General features: G+C 42.4%; 1 protein-coding gene and 1 long non-coding RNA gene across 3 annotated transcripts; both read right to left on the bottom strand.

Annotated features, from left to right (window-relative positions):
* Positions 1-2,453: 2,453 nt before the first annotated feature.
* tada2a (transcriptional adaptor 2A) lies at positions 2,454-11,082 on the bottom strand. The gene is made up of 15 exons (XM_084142425.1): positions 10,974-11,082; positions 10,284-10,390; positions 10,106-10,165; positions 9,865-9,960; positions 9,497-9,650; positions 9,002-9,090; positions 8,591-8,663; positions 8,378-8,441; positions 7,356-7,399; positions 5,568-5,678; positions 4,913-4,984; positions 4,507-4,639; positions 4,061-4,104; positions 3,597-3,676; positions 2,454-3,064 (listed from the first exon to the last, which is right to left on the bottom strand). Exons 1-15 carry the CDS (start codon positions 10,996-10,998, stop codon positions 2,879-2,881), a joined length of 1,338 nt encoding a protein of 445 aa, XP_083998551.1. The 5' UTR covers positions 10,999-11,082; the 3' UTR covers positions 2,454-2,878.
* Positions 11,083-18,933: 7,851 nt separating this feature from the next.
* On the bottom strand, positions 18,934-23,829 carry LOC311101588. Of its 2 annotated transcripts, XR_014609931.1 has the most exons (7): positions 23,599-23,804; positions 22,512-22,601; positions 22,283-22,389; positions 22,045-22,091; positions 21,704-21,823; positions 20,405-20,521; positions 19,083-20,089 (listed from the first exon to the last, which is right to left on the bottom strand). It is a non-coding gene; the product is annotated as an uncharacterized lncRNA (long non-coding RNA). The 2 variants fall into 2 exon arrangements; XR_014609930.1 differs by lacking the exon at positions 22,512-22,601 and having other exon boundaries at positions 18,934-20,089; positions 23,599-23,829.
* Positions 23,830-24,472: the final 643 nt, after the last annotated feature.

Here is a 24,472-nt window from a genome sequence, read left to right as displayed (position 1 = left end):
ATTGCATGGCTGCGTGCTAGATTTTATACACCTGTCAGCAACGGGTGTGGCTGAAATAGCCAAATCCACTCATTTGAAAGGGTGTCCACATACTTTTGTATATATAGTGTATATTAACAGCTGTTGTCAGCAAAAATGAAAAACAACAGAAGGAGTGTGTGCTGGGGAAAACATGTTCCACTTGCATTCTGTACTTTATGCATAATGTAGAAAGTGGCGCTATTCCATCACCTGCACTTTAACTTCAATGGATAGTGGTAGTGTTTCCCCCAACGGAAGTCAGTATCACTTCACCTTTGTAGGGAGGGATGGAGGGATGGATGGGGGAAGGGAGGGATGGTGAGTGCATCTGAACAGACAGTGTGTGGGTGAGGAGAGAAATGGCAGATCTCTGCCCACACACAGAGCACTGACACTAACATCTGCTCTATCTGCCTGCTGCCAACTTGGTTTTATACTTTAGCTAAACCCAGCCAGCTTGGTTTTACACTGTAGCTGGGCCCAGCCAGCTTGGTTTTACACTATAGCTGGGCCCAGCCAGCTTGGTTTTACACTATAGCTGGGCCCAGCCAGCTTGGTTTTACACTGTAGCTGGGCCCAGCCAGCTTGGTTTTACACTGTAGCTGGGCCCAGCCAGCTTGGTTTTACACTGTAGCTGGGCCCAGCCAGCTTGGTTTTACACTGTAGCTGGGCCCAGCCAGCTTGGTTTTACACTATAGCTGGGCCCAGCCAGCTTGGTTTTACACTATAGCTGGGCCCAGCCAGCTTGGTTTTACACTATAGCTGGGCCCAGCCAGCTTGGTTTTACACTATAGCTGGGCCCAGCCAGCTTGGTTTTACACTGTAGCTGGGCCCAGCCAGCTTGGTTTTACACTGTAGCTGGGCCCAGCCTGCTTGGTTTTACACTCCCCCCATGACTAGCAACAGCTCTTGTTGTAATTTGAACAATTAACCTTGATGAGTTTTTTATTATTCATTTCTATGTCTCGCTTATTCCAAGAAAACCATCCAGCCGTTGTATACCGCAGGGTCCTGGGGACTCCCCTTGGTGCACATTTCGTTTTTTTCCCCTAGCACTACACAGCGTATTAAAATAATCAAAGCTTGATGATGAGTTGGTTATTTGAATCAGCTGTGTAGTGCTAGGGCAAAAACAAAAACGTGCACCAGGACTGAGTTTGGGAAACCCTGGTATACAGCACTCATCTAACTCAACTGCTGCAATAAATCCATAGAGAGAACTCCAGACAACCCAACAAATGAAATTGTTTACCTGGCCATGAGACCCTGGTTTCAAAATGAATATCCCAGAGCTTCTTACTGCCTGATAAATGTTCTCTCTCGCCCACAGAACCTGATCCTGATTTTCTCCCATGACACCTGCTGACAGCTGCACTCTGTCTACGCCCCAAACGACACCCTATTCCCTTTATAGTGCACTACTTTTGACCAGGCCTGGCCTATGGGCTCTGGTCAAAAGTAGTGCACTTTATAGGGAATAACGTACCATTTGGGAAACAGTCGCTCTTTCCTGTTTCACACTCCTCCTCCTCAATCTTTTCACCAGGAGGTAGGCGGGTGGCAGAGTGTGTACGTCCGAAATGGCACCCTGTTCCCTATATAGAGCACTATTTTTTTACCTGGGCCCACTTGAAAGGCAGATAAGGGCTCACGTGGCCCCACAGTCACATTGATCGAGAGCCCATCCATTGTACCTGGGAGGCAGCGCTCACACCAACATGCCCTGCGGCGGAAAGAAAGTGAATTAAATGCTGACACCTTTTTTCAAACTCCCACAAGAGAAATAACAATAGGCTGCGAAACAGACTTTTTGGCTTCTTCATCCCTGTAAGCTGAGCACATTTCCAGGCCCAAGGCCTCCATTTCAGGAAGCAGCCTCCTCCTTATCATCAAAGGGGGATCTGGAGCAGTAATCAGACTATTAGCGCTGGCTGATGTGACGCCGCTGCTCTGATAATGCCATCAGAGTAGAGAGAGAGGAAGGAGAGGCCACTGGGCTGGCTGACTGGGTCTATGTGGTAGTTAGCATTAGTTACATCTCTCCCTTGTCACACCTGGGCTTGTATTCATATAGCATCTCAAAGTAAGAGTGCTGATTCAAGGATCAGTTTTGCCTTATACATCTTAAAGAATAAGATTACATGGATGGGGGTGATCTAATCCTTGATAAGCACTCCTATTCTGAAACACTTTATGTATACGACCCCAGACCCACTCCACTGGCAGAGAAGGAATCGAATCAGAGATGGAGCCCATTGTCAAACTGGGAGTCTGGGAGAGGTGTCACTAACAGAACCTGCTTTGATAGAGCAACTCAGCACTGATGCTATGATGGAAAGTTGGTTATCATGTAATAACATGAATAACAGGTAACTGTGCTATTACACATTCAGAATAAGTAAAATACTACACCATATACTGTAATACTTTTTACATAAACCATTTTATAACAGGATAAATAAATAGTCATTTTCTTATCTGCTCCTGTGTCACTGACAAAGTACTGTACAAATAGGAAGGTATGTCTGTTTGGTTAGAAGTTAGAACATATACAAGGCAAGACTGATGCAAAATGTAGAACCTGAAGTTGATGACAAATTTAGAGACACGATAGAAAAACAAACATTCAAACAAAGGAGGGCCATTGAAACTTAGGTCTCACAGCACGTGACAACATCATTTCACCAAGACAACATGAGTATAAAATGTATTAGTTAGTGTCCAGTCCAGCCATGATCCCTGCTGGAACAGTCCTGACTCTGGATGTGTCCCAAATTGCACCCGGCTCTGGTCAAAAGTAGTGCACTATATAGGGAATAGGGTGCCATTTAGGACACATCCTATGTCCCAGGCTGAGCTAGGCCTTGTTGATGTAGCCCTCCTTGATCAGGAAGTCGTAGATCTTGCGTGTCTTGTTGACGTCGATCTTGATGAGTGCCCGGGCCTGTGCCAGCCGTAGACCACCCTGCCGCCTGCACTCGTTCAGCAGGGCCTGCTTGTACTCCAGGTAGGCACCTGGCACCAGACGCACCACCTGGCACAACTGCAGACAGCCACAGGACACAGAGAGAGAGAGAGAGAGAGAGAGAGAGATGCCATGTTACATCAACACAATGCCAGTCACCATGACCCCAACCCACTGTTTATGACTGCGTCCCAAATGCCACTGTATTCCCCATAGAGCATGGCTCTCCAACCCTGTTCCTGGAGAGCTAATGTAATGTGGATTTTTGTGCCAACCCTAATCTAGCTGGCTGATAAGATGAATCAGGTTAGTTACAACTGGGGTTGGAGTGAAAACCTACAGGAGGGTAGCTCTCCAGAAATAGGGTTGGAGAGCCCAGCCATAGAGTGTATTACTTTTGACTTGGTCAAACGTAGTGCACTATGTAGGAAATAGGGTACCATTCTGGTCAAACGTAGTGCACTATGTAGGGAATAAGGTACCATTTGGGATGCACTCGAACTGTTTAACCCTTCATGTACTGCCCTGGTGGGGCTAAGAGCCTTACATCCATAGAGATCCTAGAATTCATATGTAATAGAATGGATTTTAGATGTAATTCTATATGTACCTCTTTTTCCCTGTCGTTGAGCTTCTCTGTCCCTGGCAGGCCAGTCAGGTTGAGAGGAGGGGCGCTTCTCCTGCCTGTTGCTGTGGAACAATCAATCACACACATTTAAACAGATGTAAAAACCTGACTGTTCTCTGTTTTAAATGACAAACTGACAGGTTGATGAAATCCAGTTAATCCATTTTGTTGGAAAATAAAGATAAATATTTACAATAGGCAAATTAGTGTAAATATAGCTGTGTGGAAATGACTGAGTGTACATAGATGTGTCCTACTTGTGCACTAGAGGTTACTGAATGACAACGGAAACGGGGAAGATAAAGCTAGAGACAGATATGCATAGCGGTCCTGTTTGTCGAGCGTATTTCTGAATGAGCGTCTCTGAGAATACATTAACGTGACTCCACCTGGGGCCATGACAAGAAGAGAGAACGCAAAGGGAGGGAGAGGAAGAGACCCCTTACCTGATGTTGTTATGGTGGTGACAACAGGAGTGATACCTGCGTCACTGTGAAGAGAGAGAATAGTGTCACTACAAGCAGTGCACACACACACACCACACTTCTCACAATCCGGATCCTCGTCCACAGAGAGAGTGAATCACACACTAGCAGTTCTTTTTTTTTAATGAAGAATAATTATCAGAACTTGGAGAACCCCCAAGAGCTGGGCTTAAGATAAATAACAAAACAAGAACAGCTCTACATAAAAAAAATAAACAATCATGAACTGCTTGTTGCAGTTAGTAATAAACTGGTGGGTGGTATCTAAATTATAGCCCAGCCCATCAAGCCCTTGATTAGTGCAATCAGGTGGGCTAGTGTTTGACTTGAACATGAATGTACAACCACGGGGTCCAGAGGAATTGATTGTGGAACATTGGACTAAAGGTTAAGAGGACGGGGCTCACATGGCAGCCTGTTTGCTGAGCCACTGCTGGCAGGCCCGTCCGTCCTGAATGTACTGCAGCACATCAACTAGCATGGTCCTCTTCCTCCGCTCATCCTCCCGCACGTGCTTCACACGCTCATACACCTTGGCACCTGCAGGGGGGCACAGAGGAGCGGAGGGGGTTACTGGTGCAGTCAGTCAGCCCTGGGTCCTGGCTGACACAAGGGAGTTACTAATGAGGCTCCGGCTCTGTCCCAAAATGCACCCTTTTCATACAAAGTGTACTACTTTTGACCAGAGCTGTATGGGGCCCTGGTCAAAAGTAGTGCACTAAATAGGGAATAGGGTGCAATTTGGGACACAACATATGAGGGGGACTGTCTGGCAGTAGGGGTGACAGGGTTAGATGGGTAGACTGGACTCACTGCAGAAGGACTGGATCCCTGCTCTCCTGTACTCCTGCAGCCTGCCGATCTCTCTCCTCAGCTCAAACTCCACTGAAAGACAAGGAGGACATGAGGTCAGAGAGGCCTGTCCACACTCACCTCACCGGTCTCTACTGCAGACAGGCAGGCAGGCGGACGAACAGAGAGGGAGACAAACCCTTTACCCCTCAGACAGAGAAAGCTGAACTCTTTACCCCTCAGATCTGTGCTTCCCAACATCAGAGCTGAACATCAGATCAGAGTTGTAGCCCAGGCAGGGCCTCTACCTCTACTACTGCTCTCTCTGACACAACAAAGGAGTAGCGCCACAGCCCTTTAATCAGAAGGAGATGGTGTCTCAGCCACAGACACACGCCTCTCACTCACAGGGAGTTCACACATCCAGTCATGTGACCTCCAGCAGGCCAGCCGTTGGGAGTCTGCTGCTGCTTAAGGACAGGAGATAATCTGACAGGTTCATTACCACGACGATGAGCTTAGTGTTACCCACAATATTAAACACAGGGGAATCACAGGATGTGTGTCTGCTCCCTGTGTAGACCAAAGGGAGAGGGGTTGTAAGAAACAATTATATTGGTGTTAACATCAAATGTCTACTGTGTGTGCATGTACAATATAATAATGTCATCCTCACATGCATGACTCTCTATGAACTTGTCGTGTTCGGTGGAGCCCACCACCCTGGCGAAACGTCTCATAGCATCATACAGATCCTGTACCTCCTTAGGGTAGCGACGCTCCAGGACTGGAAGACAAAAACACAATGGTCATGAGACGTAGCTGTTATCGTAAAGCAGGACTGCCCAACTCTCTTCCTGGAGATCTACCATCCTGTAGGTTCAGTCTAACCCCAACCTTACATTCAGCTAGTTAAGGTCTTGGTGAGCAGCTAATAAGTAGAATGAGTTGTGGTAAATTAGGGTTGGACTGTAAACCAGTAGATCTCCAGGAAGAGGGTTGGGCAGTCCTGTTGTAGAGAATATGACAGCAGTGATCTGTATTGGAGATCTGTATCACATTCAATCTTGTTAAATTAGAGGCTTTTCAGGAACACCAGAGGAGGAAATGTCCAGACATCACACATTGAGTGATCCCCTTGCATCAGTGAGATACCCTGCCGTGGCCGTGAATGGTGTAAAAGCTCCCCCGATGGACATTTCACCCCGTACCACCCTACTCACCCCTCCTCAAGGGCCGGTGCTGCTCTCCTTTCAAATCATTGCCACTATGTTTGCGTCCCAAATGGCAGGATATTCCCTATTTAGTCAAAGCCACTTCATACTTTATGCCATAAGAATCTACCTGTATACCCAAGGTATATATTGAGTGGACTCTGGTGGCTTTGCAGACATTGTGATTGCTTGGATAGATCTATATTCTGTACACAGTGAATGTGGGGTAGTATGACAGCAGCTCAAGGCTGGCGGCCCGCACATCTGTGTCTGTCTGCAAACTGGCAGCTGAGTTCCTCATTGATTTGGAGGCTGTACAGTGATAGGAACGTGTAGATAGCAGAAAAACACACACAGGTAGAGTCAATGTCCTGCTGAGCAAAGTCAAAGATTTGAAACATTCCATAACAGGAATGGGCTGGGTTGGGGGTCCTGAGGTACTGATGCCTATAAGGAGAGTGAGACTGTTGGTCAAACTGCCTGGAGCAACAGCATGATCAGCCCAGGCACGACACTGTGAGTCACCAAGGCTTGGACACAGCTTCCATTACTGTGTGACACAAACACACACACACACACTTTGACAGTCTCCATGACAACCAGGCTGCAGCTCCACGGCAACTCTGGGTTCTCTTTTGTCTTGAAAGACTTGAGAGATTAGAGGAGAGAGGGGGAGGAGGAGGGCAGTGGAGACTGGAGGCTGGTAAATAATAAATAAAACATAAGGGTATCCTCTTCCACCCCTAAAACCCCAGCCAATTTCACAGGGCATCACCTGGAAATAGCACTGCACTGGGCGGTAAAGGAAAAGGAGGAACTGATTGGATAAATATATTCAGGGAGTGTCTTGTCTTCCCATCTCCCATGAATAAAAAGCTTGACATGAAAATGGATTATATTACCAAGCTAGACGAAACGCTGCCCATGGAGAGGGGATCTATAAGAGCTCATAAAGCTCCAATACAGTTGGTCATTAGACCTGCAGTGTTCATTTCATAGGCATCTATTCATAGTGGAGCAATAATTATGATGCGGCACTCTGGCACACTGGGCTAGTCTCAGCTTCCATCGTAAATAAGAGCACCGGCAGTGCCTCCGGGGTCACACAGGTTACTGTTGATCATTATTGCAACTGAGTTGTTTACATGCAACCATGGATACATAATGCATATTCAGTCTGGGTGTTATATTAACGCCTGGTCTCCTGGGAGTTCTACAGCCCAGCACTAATCTGTTAGGAGAGCACTTACTCTGGAACTTCCTCAGGTTGATCAGTCCATGGTCCCGGATGATCCTGTAAGACACACAACATTAAGACAGCAAAGCCAAAAATATCGTCCATTGGTAAATACCAGGCAACTCTCAGGTAGGTAGAGTGAGTGAAAAGAGCAGAGGGTTTAGACTGACATTTATTGAATGAGTGATGGTACCATATAGCTGCTGAACCTGAACCACATAGCTTGAAGGTGTGATTGTGACATAGAACAGCTTTGCAACAAGTAGCCTTCCTGTGATGTGAAACAGGACCTGACAGTGAGGCCTACTGCGTCTGTGAACTCTGTGGCCTGCAGGTCAAGGGTCACTGCTTTGGGCCTCTGCCATGTCACCAGCTGGGGGTGGGGGCAGCTTGAGGGGCAGTGGGCAGGCTAACAGTGTTTGCATCCCAAATGGAAACCTACTCCCTACATAGTGCACTACTTTTGACCAGGGCCCACCAAAAGTAGTGCACTATGTAGGGAATAGGGTGCCATTTGGGACACATCCAGACATGCAGGGTCCTGGGAGCTCTGGCCAGCTAACATACCATACCTGCCCCACATGCCATTCCACAGAGTTAGGGGAGCAGCAACTCGTTAAGTTTGATTTAGTGATGGATGTATTACCACATTAATGGTATGACCACCGTGGCCAAGACCAGTACTGACACACACTGAAGGGGGCAGAGGACGGAATGTGACAATCCATGACCGTCTCAAATTCATCAAAGAATACTCAAATTTGACAGTTGTGTAATGTTTAAGCCTTTCAGCATTCATAGCAACCGGTGATTCTGAACCAGTGCTTCAGTACTTATCCTAATAGGCTAGTGTTAGTAGAGTGTTGTGTTACTTGTGTAGGTATCACATTTTTGATTTTGGAAAGCAATTAAATGTTCTTGTGGCAACATTTGCAAAGTATTATAGACATATGATGAAGGGCAAAGATTATAAGATATTTGAGCTGAATAAGTCCAATACATCTTCATTGTTAAATGCAAAACATTTCAACTTACTTCTTTCTTCTTCCTCTCTCCTTTAACCTTGAATGGTATATGTCAACAACGGCAACCTTCAGCGCTAGAAAGAACCAGACAAATATGTCGGACAAGGCAATTATGATATTAAAACACAGTACATGTACAATAAACATACACTCCCAATCTCTATTGAAAGCGGGGTTTGACTTTTCTCTCATTTCAAATACAATGATAGCACTTTCAACTCACCATGTAGTATGTCTGAGTCGTCATCCACAAAATCTATGTCTTTCAGATCCCACTCAGCATAGTTGTCAAATTCCTAGACCGGATGACAAATAACAGGAGAGAATCACAGAGGTACAAGGAGATGAGTCAGAGTTCAATAAGACTGCAGTGAGGCGGCCATCTGGAGAACTAATATTTCATTCATGCATACAAAAGCAGGGTGGCAAGGTTCTGTCTTGGTTATCTTTAAGTACTTCCTATGATTCCAATCATAATGTGCCAGGAGTATGAGGACATACTCATTATGACATGGGGAAATGTTCTTTGAACATGCAGAAGAACAGAAAAATTGAATGTCTATGTCTTTGACTATGGCTTGTGAGATTGGAACTACTAAACGCATGGATGCTTTAAGGCCCTAGTTCCTCTCACCTCCATGAAGTCTGCTCTGGCAGGCATGTATCCAGCCATGTCTCGAGACAACAGGGAGTCAAAGGTGGGCCTGGGGGGGTCGTCAGTGGCTGGGAGGAAAACCAATATAGTATTTTTACCTAGTGCTCTGAAAGGGCCCTCTTGACAAACATGTGTAGGTAGACCTTACGGTGAAATGCCTACATACAAGCCCTTAACCAACAATGCAGTTCAAGAAATAGAGGTAAGAAAATATTTACTAAATAAAAAAATAAAAAAAGTAACACAATAAAATAACAACACCGAGGCTATATACAGGGGGTACAGGTACCGAGTCAATGTGCGGGGCTACAGGTTAGTCGAGGTCATACACAAAAGTATATTTTCTTTTAAAGCCTAAATTGTATGTTGTAGTATGGCTTCAGAATTCTATGATAACTTGTGTGACAAACAAACTCTCCTTATCACTATGGAGGGAGAAATCCAGAGGAGTAGGTGTGTTGTGTGTATACTGACGTTTGAAAGGAATGGTTGTGTCTGCAGTACGGGCCTCCTCTATCTGTCTGAGATTGAGCAGGGTGGAGGAGAACAGGGGGTTGTTGATGAAGTTCTTCATGTAGTGGGCCTCACACTCCTCCTTGTTTTTGGTGCGCATCTGATACGCCACATCCTGCCTGTGCAGAGTCAAATGGGAAAGTGACAGTTATGTTTTTGTTATCAATTTGAACATGTTTATATTGATATTGGCAGACAGTGAAAGTGAGGGCTGCTACGAAACAAATCACAGACTGCAAATGGCCTCTAGTCTGCAAGTTTGTAATATATGACACTTGAGAGAGTCAGATAGAGTGTGTGTGTGTGTGTGTGTGTGTCTACGTGTCTACTTCCCAGTTCCCAAAGCCACAGTCCATGACTGCTTCCAGCAGGGCTATTTCCTCCTGTGCTGTCCAGCCAGGTTCAAGCACAGGGAAGTCTGACGTCTGTGTGAGGGAGGAGGCATGGTATTGAGCATGGTCACTATTGTTTTGCCAGAAGCATACTTTTGGTAAATAATGGATAACTGAAGAGTAAATATTATAAATATGCGTTAATCAGATGACAGCACAATTAACACCAATATCTTACCATGATTTCATACTTGTGATTACTCTCATGTTTCTTGAACTCAAACCCTCTGGTAAAACACTGAAACATATTTGAATAAACCAATTCTAGTGTCAGTAGAGATGCAAAGTTACCAAGCTAGGCAAAATGTATCAACGGTTTTATGCGCATGCCCGAGGAAGCAATGTGCGCCCCTCACCTGGAGACAGAGAAGGAAAGGTGAGGGTCCACACTCTGCACATTTTATGTAGGGTTCCACCAGGTTAGATGAGCAACCTCGACATGGGGGCTTGTCAGAAGGGTCATCTGAAAATAAGTCAGAGTAATGTCGCAAAACGTGCCAATTATACTGGTAACGATACGTACAGACTTTAGTTACTAGAAATCCTCTGTTAAAATCTGTGTTATTGGTCAGATTTAAAGCCAGCATCACAGGTTTCCCACAGGGTCCAGAATGAAATAATAATAATAATAATATATGCACTCACTAACTGTAAGTCGCTCTGGATAAGAGCGTCTGCTAAATGACTAAAATGTAAAATGTAATGTTTAGCAGTAGCTAACAACAGAGTTAGCGAGATAACGTAGCTAGCTAGGTACTTCAAGACGGAAGCTAGCGGACAATTAAGTGATGGATTAGTTAGCTAGCTGGTTGAATCGATTAGCTACGTGAAAGAAAATGATACATATAGTTTAGCTAGATGGCTAACTCTAAGCTAATTGTTAGCTAGCTTAGCTGTGTTGCCTTCTAGCTAGCTAACGTTAGCTAGCTATGTAGCGCGACGAGCTGAGCAGTAAGCTAGTTAGATGGATAACGATATCTTATGCAAACTCTTTTTAAGCCGTGTTTGTACGCTGTATTCAACTGTGCATTTTAGCCAACACTTACTTCCAAAAGATGCCAAGCGGTCCATAAGATCAGCCAAACAGCTGAAGGCCGAATTTGTTGTCAATGTGTATTGCTTCGCGTTCGATTAAGCTTGCCTGAAAACGCAGCGTTTGCGCAACTTTGTTGATTCTACACATGGAACACACCTACAGTGTCCTTTAGAAAAATGGTACGCAGCATCATCTGGATATGTGTGCAACAAAACTTCAACATTCACCTTCTGCTACCATTTCTGTCAAGCCGTCTACGCATACAATTTGATGCATAGGTTCGATAAATCCAACATATATACCACACAGAACGCGCTGAGAGTTAAACGCAGCGTTCCATTGAAAACGAATGTAATTCTGGTGACCCAAAACGCAAGCACTGTCGGTGTGATCGAGGTGATAATATGGCTCGATCGGTGCACTGTATTCGCGCAAATGCTGCACCGTTCATGCTCAAAAGTAAAGCATTTTGAAGGCTAACTAATGTATCAGAAAAAACTATTATCTGCAACCAGAGTGGGACCACCAGGGTCATTCCTGTTATGCTGTGCCTTTTAAGAGTGTGCGCCTAATCTCAGCTCATTACCTGTATAAAAGACACATGGGAGCCAGAAATCTTTCTGATTGAGAGGGGGTCAAATACTTATTTCCCTCATTCAAATGCAAATCAATTTATAACATCTTTGACATGCGTTTTTCTGGAATTTTTTGTTGTTATTCTGTCTCACACTGTTCAAATAAACCTACCATTAAAATTATAGACTGATCATTTCTTTGTCAGTGAGCAAACGTACAAAATCAGCAGGGGATCAAATACTTTTTTCCCCTCACTGTATTAGAGCAAAAACCAAGCCATGAGGTCGAAGGAATTGTCCGTAGAGCTCCGAGACAGGATTGTGTCGAGGCACAGATCTGGGGAAGGGTACCAAAGCATTTCTGCAGCATTGAAGGTCCACAAGAAAACAGTGGCCTCCATCATTCTTAAATAATGACTCTTCCTAGAGCTGGCCGCCCGGCCAAACTGATCAATCGGGGGAGAAGGGCTTTGGTCAGGGAGGTGACCAAGAACCTGATGGTCTCTCTGACAGAGCTCTAGAGTTCCTCTGTGGAGATGGGAGAATCTTCCAGAAGGACAACCATCTCTGCAGCACTCCACCAATAGGGCCTTTATGGTAGAGGGGCCAGACGGAAGCCACTCCTCAGTAAAACGCACATGACAGCCTGCTTGGAGTTTGCCAAAAGGCACCTAAAGACTCTCAGACCATGAGAAACAAGATTACCTGGTCTGATGAAACCAAGATTGAACTCTTTGGGCTGAAGGCCAAGCGTCACGTCTGGAGGAAACCTGGCACCATTCCTACGGTGAAGCATGGTGGTGCCAGCATCATGCTGTGGGGATGTTTTTCAGCGGCAGGGACTGGGAGACTAGTAAGGGTCGAGGGAAAGATGAACAGAGCAAAGTACAGAGAGATCTTTAATGAAAACCTGCTCAGGACCTCAGACTGGGGCGAAGGGTCATCTCAAATCAAATCAAATCAAATTTTATTGGTCACATGCGCCGAATACAACAGGTGCAGACATTACAGTGAAATGCTTACTTACAGCCCTTAACCAACAGTGCATTTATTTTAAACAAAAAAGTAAGAATAAAACAACAACAAAAAAGTGTTGAGAAAAAAAGAGCAGAAGTAAAAATAAAGTGACAGTAGGGAGGCTATATATACAATAGAATAAAGTGACAGTAGGGAGGCTATATATACAGGGGGGTACCGTTGCATAGTCAATGTGCGGGGGCACCGGCTAGTTGAGGTAGTTGAGGTAATATGTACATGTGGGTAGAGTTAAAGTGACTATGCATAAATACTTAACAGAGTAGCAGCAGCGTAAAAAGTATGGGGTGGGGGGGCAGTGCAAATAGTCCGGGTAGCCATGATTAGCTGTTCAGGAGTCTTATGGCTTGGGGGTAGAAGCTGTTGAGAAGTCTTTTGGACCTAGACTTGGCACTCCGGTACCGCTTGCCGTGCGGTAGCAGAGAGAACAGTCTATGACTAGGGTGACTGGAGTCTTTGACAATTTTGAGGGCCTTCCTTCTTCCATCTTCCAACAGGACAACGACCCTAAGCACATAGCCAAGACTACGCAGGAGTGGCTTCGTGACAAGTCTCTGGATGTCCTTGAGTAGCCCAGCCAGAGCCCGGACTTGAACCCTATCTAACATCTCTGGAGAGACCTGAAAATAACTGTGCAGCAACTCTCCCCATCCAACCTGACAGAGCTTGAGCGGATCTGCAGAGAAGAATGGGAGAAACTCCCCAAATACAGGTGTGCCAAGCTTGTAGCGTCATTCCAAAGAAGACTCAAGGCTTTATTCACTGCCAAAGGTGCTTCAACAAAGTACTGAGTAAAGGGTCTGAATACTTATGATATTTCAGTAAATCAGTGAACATTTCTAAAAACCAATTTTTGCTTTGTCATTATGGGGTATTGTGTGTAGATTGAAGAAAAAAAACAATTTAATCCATTTTAGAATAAGGCTGTAACCTAACAAACTGTGGAAAAGTCAAGGGGTCTGAATACTATCCGAAGAAAATTCTGTCAAAAGCATCAACTCTTCTTCCACAGCTAATGGAGCTCTTCATCCCTGATATGTTTTGACTGCTGCAACAACAGGACAGAACATGTTAGAAGCCGTCATGACATGACAGCTGTTTATATCTGACTGAGAGTGACTCCATGCATATACAGTGAGGGAAAAAAGTATTTGATCCCCTGCTGATTTTGTACTTTTGCCCACTGACAAAGAAATGATCAGTCTATAATTTGAATGGTAGGTTTATTTGAACAGTGAGAGACAGAATAGAAAGAAAAAAAAACGCATGTAAAAAATGTTGTAAATTGATTTGCATTTTAATTAGGGAAATAAGTATTTGACCCCCTCTCAATAAGAAAGATTTCTGGCTCCCAGGTGTCTTTCATACAGGTAACGAGCTGAGATTAGGAGCACACTCTTAAAGGGAGTGCTCCTAATCTCAGTTTGTTACCTGTATAAAAGACACCTGTCCTAAGAAGCAATCAATCAGATTCCAAACTCTCCACCATGGCCAAGACCAAATAGCTCTCCAAGGATGTCAGGGACAAGATTGTAGACCTACACAAGGCTGGAATGGGCTACAAGACCATTGCCAAGCAGCTTGGTGAGAAGGTGACAACAGTTGGTGCGATTATTCGCAAATGGAAGAAATCTCCCTCGGCCTGGAGCTCCATGCAAGATCTCACCTCGTGGAGTTGCAATGATCATGAGAACGGTGAGGAATCAGCCCAGAACTACACGGGAGGATCTTGTCAATGATCTCAAGGCAGCTGGGACCATAGTCACCAAGAAAACAATTGGTAACACACTACGCCGTGAAGGACTGAAATCCTGCAGCGCCCGCAAGGTCCCCCTGCTCAAGAAAGCACATATACAGGGCCGTCTGACGTTTGCCAATGAACATCTGAATGATTCAGAGGAGAACTGGGTGAAAGTGTTGTGGTCAGATGAGACCAAAATCGAGCTCTTTGGCATCAACTCAACTCGCCGTGTTTGGAGGAGGAGGAATGCTGCCTATGACCCCAAGAACACCATCCCCACCATCAAACATGGAGGTGGAAACATTATGCTTTGGGGGTGTTTTTCTGCTAAGGGGACAGGACAACTTCACCGCATCAAAGGGATGATGTACCGTCAAATCTTGGGTGAGAACCTCCTTCCCTCAGCCAGGGCATTGAAAATGGGTCGTGGATGGGTATTCCAGCATGACAATGACCCAAAACACAGTGGCCTAGCCAGTCTCCAGACCTTAATCCCATAGAAAATCTGTGGAGGGAGCTGAAGGTTCGAGTTGCCAAACGTCAGCCTCAAAACCTTAATGACTTGGAGAAGATCTGCAAAGAGGAGTGGAACAAAATCCCTCCTGAGATGTGTGCTAACCTGGTGGCCAACTACAAGAAACGTCTGACCTCTGTGATTGCCAACAAGGGTTTTGCCACCAAGTACTAAGTCATGTTTTGCAGAGGGGTCAAATACTTATTTCCCTTAATTTATACATTTTTTGTTCATCCCAATCATAAAAAAATACAGACAACTCACAAGACGATTGTGGACTACAGGAAAAAAAAGAGGACTGAGCACGCCCCCATTCTCATCGACGGGGCTGTAGTGGAACAGGTTGAGAGCTTCAAGTTCCTTGGTGTCCACATCACCAACGAACTATCATGGTCCAAACACACCAAGACAGTCGTGAAGAGGGCACGACAAAGCCTATTCCCCCTCAGGAGACTGAAAAGATTTGGCATGGGTCCTCAGATCCTCAAAAAATTCTACAGCTGCACCATCGAGAGCATCCTGACTGGTTGCATCACCGCCTGGTATGGCAACTGCTTGGCCTCCGACCGCAAGGCACTACAGAGGGTAGTGCGTACGGCCCAGTACATCACTGGGGCCAAGCTTCCTGCCATCCAGGACCTCTATACCAGGCGGTGTCAGAGGAAGGCCCTCAAAATTGTCAAAGACTCCAGCCACCCTAGTCATAGACTGTTCTCCCTGCTACCGCACGGCAAGCGGTACCGGAGTGCCAAGTCTAGGTCCAAAAGACTTCTTAACAGCTTCTACCCCCAAGCCATAAGACTCCTGAACAGCTAATCATGGCTACCCGGACTATTTGCACTGCCCCCCCACCCCATCCTTTTTACACTGCTATTGATAATGTCAAATTAACAGCCACACAGAAAGACTCATGTGAAGGTGAAATTACAGAGGAGGAACTTCTGGATGCAATTAAAGACTTTAAGTCTGGGAAAACTCCAGGGTTGGATGGCATACCAGTCGAGGTATACCAAACCTTTTTTGATATACTAAGAGGACCGTTATTAGCATGTTTTAACCACTCCTATGTAAATGGTAGATTATCTGACACTCAAGAAGAAGGACTGATCTCATTATTACTGAAACAGGATACAAGTGGAAAATATAAAGATCCAGTCCATTTACAAAATTGGAGGCCCCTTACACTTCAGTGTTGTGATGCAAAAATCCTAGCAAAATGTATAGCGCATAGAATTAAAAAGGTATTGTCGGATATTATTCATTCTAATCAGACAGGTTTTTTACATGGAAGATACATTAGAGATAATATAAGGCAAGTATTGGAAACAATAGAACACTATGGAAAATATGGGAAACCAGGCCTGCTATTCATAGCAGACTTCGAAAAGGCATTTGATAAAGTTCGACTGGGGTTTATATATAAATGCCTGGAGCATTTCAATTTTGGAGAATCTCTTATAAAATGGGTCAAAATCATGTATAGTAACCCTAAGTGTAAAATAGTAAATAATGGCTATTTCTCAGAAAGTTTTAAACTGTCAAGAGGAGTGAAACAAGGTTGTCCACTATCGGCATATCTATTTATTGTGGCCATCGAGATGTTAGCTATTAAAATCAGATCCAATAATAATATCAGAGGATTAGAAATACAGGGCTTAAAAACAAAGGTGTCATTGTACGCTGATGATTCATGTTTTCTTTTAAATCCACAACTAGAATCCCTCCACAGCCTCATAGAGGATCTAGATACATTTTCTAACCTCTCTGGATTACAACCAAATTATGACAAATGTACTATATTACGTATTGGATCACTAAAAAATACAATTTTTACATTACCATGTAGTTTACCAATAAAATGGTCTGATGGTGATGTGGATATACTCGGAATACATATCCCAAAGGAAATAAATGATCTCACTTCAATAAATGTTAATAGAAAGTTAGCAAAAATAGATAAGATCTTACTACCATGGAAAGGAAAATACCTGTCAATTTGTGGAAAAATCACACTGATTAACTCTTTAGTATTATCCCAGTTTACCTATTTGCTTATGGTCTTGCCTACGCCTAGCGAACAGTTTTTTAAATTATATGAGAAAAAAATATTCAATTTTATTTGGAACGGCAAGCCAGACAAAATTAAAAGAGCATATTTATATAATGAATATGAATTCGGAGGACAGAAATTATTAAATATTAAAGCATTAGACCTATCACTAAAAGCTTCAGTCATACAAAAGTTATACTTAAATCCGAACTGGTTCTCAAGCAAATTAGTAAGATTGTCTCACCCAATGTTCAAGAAAGGCCTTTTTCCCTTTATTCAGATTACAACCTCTCACTTTCAGTTATTTGAAAAGGAAATAATCTCCCAAATGTCACTATTTCTAAAACAAGCTATAGAAAGTTGGTTGCAATTTCAATTTAATCCTCCAGAAACGACAGAACAAATAATGCAACAAATATTGTGGTTAAATTCAAATATACTTATTAACAAAAAACCTTTATTTTTTGACAGAATGTTTAAAAAAGGTATAATCTTCGTAAATGATATCATCGGTAGGACTGGTGGAGTTATGACGCACATGCAGCTAACAAAACATGTGGAAATGTCTGCTCTACCCAAAATTACAACCAAATAATTGCAGCCTTACCGCAAAAGTGGAAGAGGAAAGTGGAAGGGGGAGAAAGTAAGGAACTTGTCTGTCGGCCTTGCATTAAAGAACATAATTGGTTAAGGAAAACTGTGATAAATAAAAAAGTATATCAGTTTCACTTGAGGACCAAAGGATTGACAGCCGTTCCATATAGATTGCAAAATAGTTGGGAAGAGATCGTTGACGTACCTATCCCATGGCATAGTGTTTATGAACTGACACGCAAAACGACACCGGATTCAAAAATTAGAATCTTTCAATTTAAATTATTATATAAAATTCTTGCTACCAATAGAATGTTATTTATATGGGGGATACAATCTTCCCAGCTCTGCAGATTTTGCTGTGAAGAGACAGAATCATTAGATCATTTGTTTTGGTTCTGTCCATTTGTAGCTTGTTTTTGGACACAGGTCCAGGAATGGCTAAAGGATTGCAATATTTACCTGGAACTAACCTTGCAGATAGCATTACTGTGTGATCTGAAAAGTCATAGTCAATCAATCAATAATATAATAATACTTTTAGCAAAAATGTTTTTTTAAATTCACAATCTGTAGAAGCAATGAGAATAGAAAGGTTCAGAACTTTTGTAAAACATCACAGTACGGTTGAAATATATATGGCAAATAGAAATATTATATGGATGGTGTTAAGAGATAGATGGGAGGTATTGAATAGAGTTGAAGGATGGGACTAATAACAAATAACAACAAATAATAACAAAGATAGCTAATAATGTAAGCATACTGTGTCCATAATAAGTATATAGGTTGTATGTTGGGAGCTTTTGGGAAAGAGCACAGTTAGAAAGATATGGCATATAGAAGCAAACCGGATGGACATCATGAAAATGATCGGAGAGGTTGAGAGTAGAAGAAGTTCAGGAGCAAAAAAATAAAAAATAAAAAATAAATAAATAATATATATATATATATATATATATATAATAGAATTATTGTAAAATTAACTCTGTCCATAAGGTGTAGATAGTAAGTATAGACCGGAAGTAGAGGCCTGGGCATTGTTGTTCACTAATTTACTCCAAGTAGGGAAAGGATGGTGGGGTTGAAAAGTAATAAAGGGGAGTATATATATAAAAATAAATATATAAAAAAAAAAACATGGGGGATTGGAAGTGATGCAGACAATTACATTGATAGAAGATACAATCTATCTGCAATATTAAGCTGATTCATCCCCCCCCAGAAAAAAATAATTAAAATAAATAAATAACAAAAATAACAAAAAATTATAATAATAATAATAATACTGCGCTAATTAACTCTTGCCAAAAATATGTTCTGGTTTTATAACATTGACTGTGCTCTGTGAAATAATGCTTAGTTCCCATTTGTGTCATGATTTAGTTAAATCTGTAGCTAGTTATGTTACAAGAGGAAATGAAACTTGTTCAGAATTAAACCACCATAGTCATCATTATTGAGAAACAAACAGGGTTTAGGTTTACTTAGATTATTTTAAAAGACTGGGTTGTATAGACAATATGATTGTGGGACCAGAAGAGAACTGTGGAACCATTGACATTTTGCTGATCATCATTCATTGTTTCATTTGACTTGATGAGGTTTATAAGACTCCACGTATTTGTTTTAATGCCAATAAGAAGGCATGGGGAAACAATTCATATTAAGTTAACATACATAACTAACTCCAACTCCAACCTTGGCAGTAAACTACTTGTCTGTCCTTCTGTGACCATTCTTGTTCTCGCCACAAGGTGAGGATCTCATACCACTCTTGAAGTCAATTGAGAAAATGGCACAGCACAGTGGTGTTCTCACACACGCGTACGCACACCCTCACACTCATGCTCACGCTCACTCAAAACCTAAATAAATGCCCAGGTTTAGCGTGAGAGGCTCCCTTCCTTTCCCCCTGAAGTTGTACTCTAGGCCCACACTGACATTGCATTATGCCTGAGTCTGCTATTTCACAATCGTCTGACGTATAATGCAAAATGCTAGCCTGGGTACCAATCTGTTTAGCTAACATTCTACTCCTTGTATTCGGTGTCATATGCCATATGTTAGTGGCAAAGAGTGGAATGATAGCTAAACAGACTGGTACCAAGAATAGCTATATGCTTGTAACTGTTTACTTATGAATAAACATTGTGTTTGGCAAGAATTATTAGGGGTGGTGAGTCAAAATAGCAAATGGCTTTTAAAGATCTAATGACAGCTATCCCTAGGAACCAGAGGGACAAAACATTAACATTTTTGTTCTTTATTAACTTAACTTAAAATAGTTTTTTTTTAAATTATTTACAGGAATGTTACAAACAACACAGGAGCAGGAAGCAAAGAAAATAGGAAGGCTATAGTATGTGTTTGATATGGTAAAACGTTTAACATGATGTCCTGCGTGACATCAGCACGCTGTTGTGTGACAACCACCACTTCCTGACCCCCTTTCTTTGCTGATGAACATCATTTTGCTGTCTGTGTTGTTCAGGTATGCTGATGCTCAAGAAACATCACTCCACTTTAATTCATTCTTCCTCCCGATCCTGTTTGTCATCGTCCACCATGTTCAGTTCTTCATACCAACGCTCGATCAGTCCTGAGGGCTCCATATCTACCAAGACATGCAACCAGACATAGCAGGTTGGCTTTAGTTATTTGTTCTCCGGACAGCGTCAAAGCTAATGAAAATGCAGAGCTTAGCAACATATATTGCTTGACATAATTTGGACTGATTGCTCAGTGGACCATTTGGCTTCTGTGTATTGGATTGTATAACAACACAAATTATTAAGTAATTTAGTTTACTATACGTTTAGATATTTCAGGCATCATTCGTAGTAACAGTTATAGTTCAATGATTATTTATTTAGGACACAGATATTGTTGTGGCTGTATGTACCTTGTTGTAGTGAGTCATACCCCTTACCTTGAGTGATGTAGTTGTTCACACTAGGATATGTATGAGGTAGATGCACATGGTCAAATGGTCTTGGAGTGAAGTTTGGAAAATATTGTTCTTCTACTGCCACCAGATCCAATATTTCTGGAGGGGAGATAAAAATCTTGATGATCAAACAAATCTGGCACAGCATAATACCTTCTCATATTAAATATGTTAAACTACATTTAAGAAGAATGCATAGGAAACAGTGCAGACATTGGGAAAAAAACATTTTTGATTTGCTCAATCATGCTTGATCAAATGCTCCATATTTACCCTGACATACAACTGCTTTAGTTATTTGTACTGCAGTCTGGACAGCTCCAACGCTGAACATGGAAAAGCATAGCTACATTCACTCACTGGCCAGTTTATTAGGTACACCCATCTAGTACCGGGTCAGACCCCTCTTTGCCTCCAGAACAGCCTGAATTCTTCGGGCATGGATTCTACAAGGTGTCGGAAACATTGTTGCTCAATTGATATCAAAGGCCCTAACGTGTGCCAGGAAAACATTCCCCACACCAGTACACCACCACCACCAGCCTGTACCAGGCAGGATGGGTCCATGGACTCATGCTGCTTATGCCAAATCCTGACTGTCATCAGCATGACGCAACAGGAATCGAGATTCGTCAGACTCCTCAATTGTCCAGCGTTGGTGATCGCTTTCCCACTGGAGCCGCTTCTTCTTGTTTTTAGCTGATAGGAGTGGAACCTAGTGTGGTCGTCTGCTGCAATAGCCCATCCGTGACAAGGATCAACGAGTTGTGTGTTCTGAGATGGCATTCTGCACACCACTGTTGTACTGTGCCGTTATTTATCTGTTTGTGGGCCGCCTGTTAGCTTGCACGATTCTTGCCATTCTCCTTCGACCTCGCTCATCAACGAGCTGTTTGTTGCACCATTCTTGGTAAACCTTAGACACTGTGGTGCGTGAAAAGCCCAGGAGTCCGGCCGTTTCTGAGATACTGGCCCCCTGTGCGCTTGGCACTGACGATCATACAATGCTCAAAGTCGCTTAGTTCACTAATTTTGCCCATTCTAACGTTCAATCGAACAGTATCTGAATGCCTTGATGCCTGTCTGCCTGCTTTATATAGCAAGTCATGGCCACGTGACTCACTGTCTGTAGGAGCGATCAATTGTCGTGAACGGGGTGGTGTACCTAATAAACTGGCTGTGAGTGTGTATTGCATCACATAATTCTGACAAAGATTGTTTAGTACAAAGCTATTCTTGTGTCTGTACTGTATGTGCTGATTGAAGTCCCTTGCCCCTTACCTTGAGTGAGGTAGTTGTTCACACTAGGATATGTATGAGGTAGATGCACATGGTCAGATGGTCTTGGAGTGAAGTTTGGAAAATATTGTTCATTTACTGCCACCAGATCCAACATTTCTCCTGAATATGAGGGAAGATCAAATCTCAATGATCAAGCACAAACCTGGCACAGCATAAACCTTCTCATAAATTAGATCAGAGTAATATCATAGGAATTGTTATAATGGATTCATAATGCAGTTCCAGGCAAAAAAATGTGCTTTATAAGTATCCATGTCTTGCCAAATATTGGTTTGATATATATTACATAACTGTTTCCTGATAATAATTGGTCAACTCACTATTATTTCCAGACAGACCTCTGTCTGCTTCTGCAAGGTTGTTTGGTCTAAAAAGAAAAAAATAACCTTAAATGTCAAAGTGTTTATAAAAGCAGCACCACATAGTCCTACCTGCTCATCACTGTTTCCCTCCAAGTTGAACAAACCTCATACATTCGTTTTATCAAATTTGACACTTCACTTGGGTCTCCATCTTTTAGTTATCTGGTAATTGAAATATAATGTACAGACAACTCACCTGTTATAGCTTAGAAATGGAGTACATCTCCGTAAAGGAAAAGACACCTCTTCGATGACCACGACCGCATTGAAACCAAATTGGTCATCCTCACACTGCAATGAAACCTATAAAAAATAACCATCTTTAGTTAAATATTTTGTTAGTGTCCTGACATTACGGTCATTCAAAGAAAGTATTTTATTATTTCAATAAGTCTATGATAAATCAATGTAAAACAAACTTATACCAGTGCATCTTGTGAGTAATGGTAGCTGTCAGTTTCATAAACTACTACATATGAATTGGCCTCTGCATTGTCCTCACACTGGATAGGGTTCTGTAATATATCACAATGTATCTATAATTAGATATAGACAATACATGGTGTGTTTTTTAAAGAAAGACCAAAGGATTAAATAGCTATGCTTCCAATCTAACAAAAAGGTAGTAATACAACTGAGCAAAAACATCACAGTATCATTCTGAAGTCTGAAGCGGTTTCACAGCATATTGCGCCACTCACAGTGTTTTTGAAATGTTATGTTATGGTCACGCTGGTCAAATTAAGATAATTCACATTCGGCACTACTTCTTACTTTTGCTGTTGTCGTCCTTAAGACATCCTTCTAAGAACAAATATGCACAATATATTTGAGTCAAAATTGATTGTAATAACTAAATTAAGGTTTGCAGTGCACTATACTGAACATAGTCATGTTATTATCAAGCTGCTTATTAGTGGTTTATTCAACTATGTTTTGCCGCTATGATGGTAGATTTAGGTTTGAGAGGATGAGCTATAGAGGCCCCATAATGTACACCCGTGTTCCAATAATGTACAATCCAGTAGGTTAACCTATTCTGCCTAATTTTTCATTCATTTAGCAACCAAAATAAGCATCATATTTCTTAAGTCAAAACTTTACAATTTCTTGAAGAAGACTCTCGTGCGCCATTGTTTTTGTACGGATGCAAAAGGGTGTCGCTATGAAAGTGTGTCACTGTGACCTACGTCATCAATGCGACTACTGTAGTCTGAACTCATGCTAATTTGTAATTTGTTTCTAAAGCTGAAAAGTGTATATATATAAATAAAATGTACCTGTTTTGAATTTGCATGTAAGGTAAGTGTTTGGTTGAATTAATTATTCAAGAAATGCTGAGGTCACACTTGGCTAGGCTAAGGGTTAAGGTTAGGGCTAGGGTTAGTGGATAGTTAGTTGAAATGTTGTTCAACATCTACTGAACATCTACAAACCATCTACTTGAGACTATCCAAAGAAAGTGTTACTAATGCTGAAAATGAAGATGGTATGTAACCACAGTTTCCTTACCGTAGGATAGTGCCCTTTAGTAAAACTCGACTAGTTATTGCATAGATGCACTTTCAGTTCACACTGACTCAGTTAAACATTATTATTATCTATCCAAATGTTGTCCATGTTCCTTTTCTCCGGTTAAACAAAGCTTGAGATCATGAGCCTGTTGATCAAAAGTTTTTCAAGACTTCCTTTTCATACTCTGAATTCCAAGGAGTGTCCAGGAACAGATACTTAAGAACAGGAACGGATTCGTTTCATGCATGTGGTTATGTAATTAGATTACTCACTGCAGAATGTAACTCTTTAAAAAAAATTGGGCTTGTTTATAACTCCCACTTATGGTCAGAAGGCTGGCTTAAATCTGTAATTTAGACTGATTGAGAACATTGTCCACAAGCTACACTATCTTGTCAAACCATGGCATTCGATTTGATCATAACTGAAAAGCAGTGGGAAACTTGGTATCTTTTAGTTTTCATTAACAAATAATGTAAATACTAGGAATGGGAGACCACCGAGCCTGGTTGTCCCTGCCGTTCTTTCGGGCCATTCTCTTTCTTACCACAAGGTGATGATCCTGCACCAGTCATTATTTGATGTTGCACCAGTTATCTCACCAGTCAGAGAGCAGTGAACTACAACTCAAATGGAAGAAGTTTGGAACCACCAAGACTCTTCCTAGAGCTGGCCGCCTGGCCAAACTGAGCAATCGGGGGAGAAGGGCCTTGGTCAGGGAGGTTACCAAGAACCCAATGGTCTCTGACAGAGCTCTAGAGTTCCTCTGTGGAGATGGGAGAACCTTCCAGAAGGACAACCATCTCGGCAGCACTCCACCAATCAGGCCTTTATGGTAGAGTGGCCAGACTGAAGCCACTCCTCAGTAAAA

This window comes from Coregonus lavaretus, assembly GCF_964263955.1.
Source record: "Coregonus lavaretus genome assembly, chromosome: 26".
Lineage (NCBI taxonomy): Eukaryota > Metazoa > Chordata > Actinopteri > Salmoniformes > Salmonidae > Coregonus > Coregonus lavaretus.
The sequence above is the reverse complement of the archived record's forward strand: the minus strand, read 5'-3'. Positions and strand labels throughout refer to the sequence as shown.